At 45.6% G+C, this 6,715-nt stretch overlaps 1 protein-coding gene and 1 non-coding gene across 2 annotated transcripts in view; one reads left to right on the top strand and one right to left on the bottom strand.

Annotated features, from left to right (window-relative positions):
• The window catches only part of SDAD1 (SDA1 domain containing 1), a 31,011-nt gene extending 26,530 nt beyond the window's left edge, over window positions 1-4,481 (bottom strand). Inside the window, exons 1-2 of the mRNA XM_045284353.1 lie at window positions 4,348-4,481; window positions 203-307 (exon numbers count right to left, since the gene is read on the bottom strand). Coding sequence (XP_045140288.1) covers window positions 203-307; window positions 4,348-4,437 — 195 coding nt within the window. The 5' untranslated portion in view covers window positions 4,438-4,481. The remainder of the gene's footprint in view (window positions 1-202; window positions 308-4,347) is intronic.
• LOC115873354 lies at window positions 1,819-1,921 on the top strand. The gene has a single exon (XR_004048361.1). It is a non-coding gene; the product is annotated as a U6 spliceosomal RNA (small nuclear RNA).
• Window positions 4,482-6,715: the final 2,234 nt, after the last annotated feature.

Raw genomic sequence — 6,715 nt, 5'->3', positions numbered from 1 at the left:
ATGATCATGAAGAAAACAAAAAAGCTTTGTTCTGGATGGAGAAACCCTCTATCTTACTATAGAGAAAAAGCAAATGTTGCCAAAGAGGAACGTCAAAAGTTTTTAAAAAATTAAAGTTTCCATTCGGAAGAATGACAGAACATTTTTCTGTCAACTGTGCATAGCAAATTGGTCTTTGTTTATTCAGAAGTGACCGCCTTACCTGTGCCATAAACATCACCAGCTCAGCCAGTTCTTTGCTGGGTTTATTTGGTTGTAATTTGAAAATCTCCACATTGGATTTGTAGTGATTATACTGCTGTAGAAACTGTGGGGAAAAGAAAATTTAAGTGTGTCACCTTCTAGTATAGGATTTTCTCAGTGCAGGATGACAAATTCTTTGACAGTGGCATGGAAAATAAGATATGGTGGAAGAATACAGAAGTACTAACTGCTCCTTTTGATGGTCTTCAAAACAAGCTTCGAAAACCAAAGCACCCCAAAGATAATCTAGACTCTTTAGAATTATCATCAGGCATGTAACTGGTATGATGTGAAGCAAAAGTGCCATTTACATGTTCACAAAGTTGTGCAACTATCACCAACAATTCTAGAACATTTTATCACCCCCTCCTACTAACACCTCCCTGTCCTCCCAGCCCGGGCAACCCACGAATCTACTTTTCTGTCTCTTTGGATTTGCCCATCCTGGAATCACGCCCCAGTCGTTCTTATCTAAATTGCTCATATTCGGGTAACTGCCTCATCACAGTGCTAAATGTAATGGCCAGGTTTTCAGTGCTTATTTTATATGGCTCTTCAGCATCTGACATCATTGGTCTCGACTACCCCTAGGAACATCAGACTTGACTTCCGGGACACCATCTGGCTTTCCTACTTCACTTCAGGCTTGCTGATTCCCTTTGGCTGGTTACTTAGTAGTTCATTAAAGTCTAAAGGCTGAGCTTCCCCAGGGCTTTTTTCTCTATCTACCATATGCAAGAACTGAATACATTTCTCACCACTTCTACCATTCTAGTTCAAGCTACCATCATCTCGAGTAACTCCAACAGCTCCCTAATAGGTGTTTCTGCTTCTATCTTTGTCCCCCTGTGCCGCCTCTCAAAACCAGGCATCTAAAGTGATCCTGATCTCATATAAAAGGAGTCAGGTATTCTGTGCTTCTGTTCAAAACCTTCTAAAAGCATCCTACCTCATTCAGTAAAGCCCCACGGTTCTACAACCAGCCCAGTCCTACAAGATCTGGGTCCCAGCTCACCTTCCTTTTCCCCATTCCCCAGTTCCAGCCACAAGGCCCTCTCTATTGTTACACAAGCCTACCGGGCAGATTTCAGGCTATTCTCTTACCATACAGCTCTCCTTCCCTGCCTTCAACGTGTTTCTAAACGGTTGTTATCTCAAGGTCTCCCCTCAAGGCCATCGAGCTGATTCTGAATCATAGTGCTAACCTTAGAGGCCAGAATAGCAGGGCTGCATAGGGTTTCCAAGACTGTCCTCTTACTCCCGCCGAGCAGTTGGTGGACTGAATGGCTGCTTTGTGGGATCAGCCCAATGCTTAACCCACTATGCCACCAGGGCTCCTTAGACCTCCACTGGCTGGTCCCCCTGCACCCTCTTCTCCAACTTCTACACCATCATTACCAACTGTTTGCCCTTGGCATCATTTAATGTACTCTGTATTACTTGTTATTGTATTAGGTGACTTAAGGATAGGGTTTTATCTGTACACTTTATCACCATAGATGTATATACACGAGATGGCTTCAAAAAGTTAATGGGAAAATAGACTAGAAAATTAACAAGAAAGATAATGGCAGCTTGCTTTGGTAGCACGTATACTAAAATTGGTACAATGCAGAGAAGCTTAGCAGGGCCCCTGAGCAAGGATGACACGCAAATTTGTAAAAGGTTCCATATTTTTCTTGTAGGTGTCTCTAAACCCCTTCTTTTCTATGCACTTTTATTTAAGAGGGGGGTCCCAGGTGGGAACTTCCTCACAATAAAATCAGTCAGTGTGTGTGGGTGGGGGGCTAGGTGAAGTAAGGATAATGGAATTTTCCCACGAACTTTTTGGAGTCCCTTGTACAGATAGTTCAGGGCCCACCACACAGTAGACTTGTAGTGATACTGTTGAGTGAAAGAGAACTGGCATCTACCCAGAGGCTGAAATGAAAAGCCCTCTTCGGTCTTTATTGCATTTTCTTCTCACCCCCACATCTACTCCACCAGGAAGTCCTATTAGTTGTATCTCCCATAGAGCTAATTTCAATCTGTCCACTTCGACGGGTACTACCATCTGTTGCCTGGATTATGCTGACAGCCATTGTTTTAATGACCATGCTTCCAGTCTTGCTCCCCCACAATCCTTTCTATATATAGTCCCAAAGTACATTTGAAAGACTACAAATCAGACGGTGTGACATCTCTATGAAAACTCCCTACTGGCTGCTGGGTGCACTCAAGAGCAAATCCAAACTCCTCTAGGATCTGGCCCTACCAGCACTCTGGCATCATCACACACTGATCACGCCCATGCTTGCTGAGCATTAGCTACACTGGCTGCCCCTGTTCCTTGTCCCCCAGATCGCCTGTGTCTTAGTCCCTGTTGAGAATGCGCTTCACCTGTCGGATTCCATACTATCATCACGGAGAAGTGTTTCTGGTGATTAGGACTGAACTCAGTAGTCCATATTCCCCTCCCACTTCCCCCACTCCCTTAGTCAACTGTCACTAGAACCTAAACCCCAAAGCATACAGCTCTGATATTTGTCTTCTTGTTTATCACTATATGCCGTTTCTATAATTATACTAACATTATGAGTGCTATATGCATATACATTTGTATTTCTATTTGTTTAGTGAATGAGCAATCATCTAAGGACATTTTTAATATATTAAAATAGACACAAAGACTCAGTGATTAACATGCCTAGGTTATATTATTATTGAATAGAGGAGCTAAGAATAAGGGCCTCTCAACTTATTATTTTATTTGTCTGTGGTTTTACAGTGCCTTAACAATCTTATAACCTTGCCTCAACTCACTCACAGGCATTGTGTCAATTCTGACCCACAGCCCACAGCCACCCTACAGGGCAGGGTCCAATTGTCCTCGTAGGTTTCCATGACTAATTCTTTATGGGAGAAGAAAGCATCATTTTTCTCTGGAAAGCCTCGCCAAATATTGCTTATAATTTTGTATTTTTTCCCTACTCATATCCATGGCTGGAGGCCTAAACCACTGTGACTCTTATTTGCTAAAAAGCATTTACAGAAAAATGCCCAAATGAAAGGGGGAAGTGAAAAGGTGATAGTGTCAGTCACTGGAGAAATCCCAACCCAGGGAGGGAGGGTTATAAACAATTGCAGCAGGAGCTTGGGAGAGATGTCTCTCTCAAGTGTACAAACGGGGATGTGGAAGAAGCACCTATCAGATTTATAGTCCGAAGCCTTCATCTCTCACTTCTCCGCTCAAACACGCTTAGTGAGCTTTCTCGATCTGAATAAATTGCCTCACAACTAGAACCTAATCTCATCTTTCAACCTCACCATTTGCCCACCCAAATTCTAGCACAGAGGCAAAGAGTTTGAATCCGGCTTAATTAAATAGGGTCGGAGTCCATGTCTTCCATCTGACATGGCCCCCTCCCCGGCAGCGGAGCAGAGCATGTTTCAGCATGCTGCCCCAAACCCCGCGGCCTCCCCAAGGCAGGAGTTTCTGAACAGAGAGGAAACGGTGCAGAAAACTAGAGGTTGAACGCGAGCCATTTAACCCTATCCCGCGGTGAAGTAGAAGAGAAGCCCTAAAAGAGTGGATCTTTCCCGGTGGCAGCGTTGGTGTAGGGTCTGCCGAAACTCGAGAGGAGCTCTGGTGGTGCAGTGGTTAAGCGCTTGGCTTGCTCCCCAGGAGGCTGAAGCACAGAACCCTTTGGTTGTACAAAGACCTGGCGATCGGGCACTGATGGAAGACCTCGGAGCCGATGCCGATTCAGAAGACGGGAGAACTGCCCCACGGCGTTCTCTAGGCTGTAATCGTGACCGGGGCAAAAGGCCGGGTCTGGTGTGCTGCCAGCCTTTCGGTTGGAGCCTAGGAAACCCAACGAGGCAGTTCTAGCGTCGCTGGGGTGCCCGGGTGGAAATCGACTCTCCAGTGTACACAACTCGGAAAAGCCGAAGAGGCCGAGCGTGCCCACCAGTGGAGGGGAACGAGCCTACGCCGCGTCGCTTCTCAATCCTTGTCTCCTCCCGAGACCCCCGGACTGAGGAGGAGGAGCGGCGGCGAGCCGGGACCCGCGCTCCGCTCTCCGTCTTCCCCGGCCGGAGTCGCGGCTACGCGCGCCCTCCCACCTCTTCGATGTAGGCCGGCGGGTCCCGCTTGATCAGGTTCTGCAACTGCGGGAGGTTGCTGGGCAGCTTGTTGTTGTTCCTGGCGGACATGGTGGCTCAGGAAATCCCCGCAGCGGGCAGCCCCTCAGCGTGTCTCGGCCGCGGCTTAGAATCGTGCTTCCGCGTGCCACCGGAAGTAGCACGCGGCCCGCTCGCTAGGCGGCGCCGTCTGGATCCCTAAGAGACTCCTACGGGAAGCTCGGAGGACCAAACTTACTCATTGCCGAAATGCTCCGCGTGGGCTCACGCGAGGTCTTTTTACTCTTCTCAGTTGCTGCTAGCTCTGCTTACGTTTCTAAAACTAGCTGAAGGTCACGGCTCTTTTTGTTGTTGCACGAGTATTAAACACCGCCAACGGAGTCCTTGCGATTCTTTACAGGCTATAAAGGCTTTGTATATCTTTATGTGAGCGGATAGCCTCATCTTTCTTCTGTGGAGGGGCTGGTGGGCTTGAACCGCAGACTTTGAGATTAGCAGTCCAAGGCTTACCTGATAGCTTATTTAATTATTCCAGCACCCTCAAGGAACAGGTGACGCTTATAGTCTATTTTAATGACTAAAACCTAAACTTCCCAAACTCAGAAGTCCTTGCCTATGAGTTGATGGAGACTCATAGGACAGAGTAGAAAGCCCCTTGGGGGTGGGGGGTGGGGGTGGGGTTGCATATGATCTAGATCAGTGGTTCTCAACCTTCCTAGTGTCGCGATTCTTTAATACAGTTCCTCATGTTGTGGTGATCCCCAACCATAAAATTATTTTCGTTACTACTTCATAACTGTAATTTTGCTACTGTTATGAATCATAATGTAAATATCTGATATGCAGGATATATTAGGCCACCCCTGTGAAAGGGTTGTTTGACCCCAAAAGGGGTCGACCCACAGGTTGAGAACCACTGACCTAGATAGTCTTATCCAGTTTTAGAGCTTTTGCGGGGGGGGGAAATACTGAAGGGCATAAGCCTTGCCCTTGATGGGAGCCTTGATGACGAGATAGTGGTTATGTTTGGCTGCTACCTCAAGGTCAGCAATTCAAAACCACCAGCTGCCCGGGGGAGATAGATGAGGCTTTACACTCTCATAAAGTTACAGTCTCGAAAACCAACAGAGGTAGTTCTCCCCTGCCCTATTGAATTAGAGTCAGCATCAACTCAATGGTAGAGAGTTTTTTTGTTTTTTTTTAAAGAAACTTTCTTTGTGGTTTTTACCTATTTTGTTCAGTATGGGGTTGGTTCTTCCATGTCTTTGTCCTCAGCTTCTTCCCTGTTGTATCCCACCCCCCACCCCAGCTTTGGCCATTCCTTCAACCTATCAGACTTTTTTCCAAACCTTTTTTCCTTCCTAAGGGCTTTTTTCTTTTTATGTAGGAATCCTTTCCACTGCTCCAGAAAAACTTGGGTTTCCAAATTTCATCAAATGGAATCGTAACTGTGAAATGTTCTGATTCCCAGGACAGGATTGGGTTTGCTTTGTTGCTTCCACCGCTTTCGTATACTTCTATTCATTTTAAGAATAACATCGGCTTTTTAGTTTTAGAACAAAATCTACTTTGCTTCATTTGAAAGGTTTACCACATGGCTCTTCCATTCAACTAAGTTCCCGGAAAGCAAATCCTAATGAGGTGTGGTCCAATGAAGAACGACTCAGAACTAACTTGAAGGTGAGCAGTTCTAACCCAGCAGCTCTGTTGGAGAACATCTGGCAATCTTCTTATGAAAATATTTCAGCCTAAGAAATCTTACGGGCTATTCTAGTCTGTCCTATGGGGTGGCTGCGAATCGGTGTGGGCTCAACAGCCCAGTGTGCAGCACGTAGTTTGTACTCAATAGAAGCACATGACTTAGCCTGAAGGTTTTATAACTTACAGTTATGTGATGGGAGATAAATATTTGTGTTATTTAAACTTTTGCTTTTGACACGAATAATAATGAAATAATTTAAGGATATGTTAAGTGTTCTTTTCCCCTTTACTGAACAAATCTGTCTGGAAAGAAGTACAGCCAGAAGGCTGTGATTAGTAGTGAGATGATGAGACTTACTCTCACATGCTTTGGACATGTTATCTATCAGTAGAGACCAGTCCCTGGAGAAAGACATCATACTTGGTAGAGTAGAAGGTCCGGGACAAAGAGGAAGACCCATAATGAAATGGATTAACAAGTTCTGGGACAATGAGTCCAAACATAACAATTGTGAGAATGGTTCAGGACCGTGTTTTGCTTTGTTGTTCATAGAGTACAGTAGAGTTCAATGGCACCTGCCAACGACAACAATAGAGTCTGAACAAAAAACTCCGACTCACTGCCATGGAGTCAGCACTGACTCACAGT

This window comes from Echinops telfairi, unplaced genomic scaffold (assembly GCF_000313985.2).
Source record: "Echinops telfairi isolate 266 unplaced genomic scaffold, ASM31398v2 ScPeMD7_7468;HRSCAF=8506_0, whole genome shotgun sequence".
NCBI classification, from domain to species: domain Eukaryota; kingdom Metazoa; phylum Chordata; class Mammalia; order Afrosoricida; family Tenrecidae; genus Echinops; species Echinops telfairi.
This window is presented reverse-complemented; position numbering and strand designations above follow the sequence as displayed.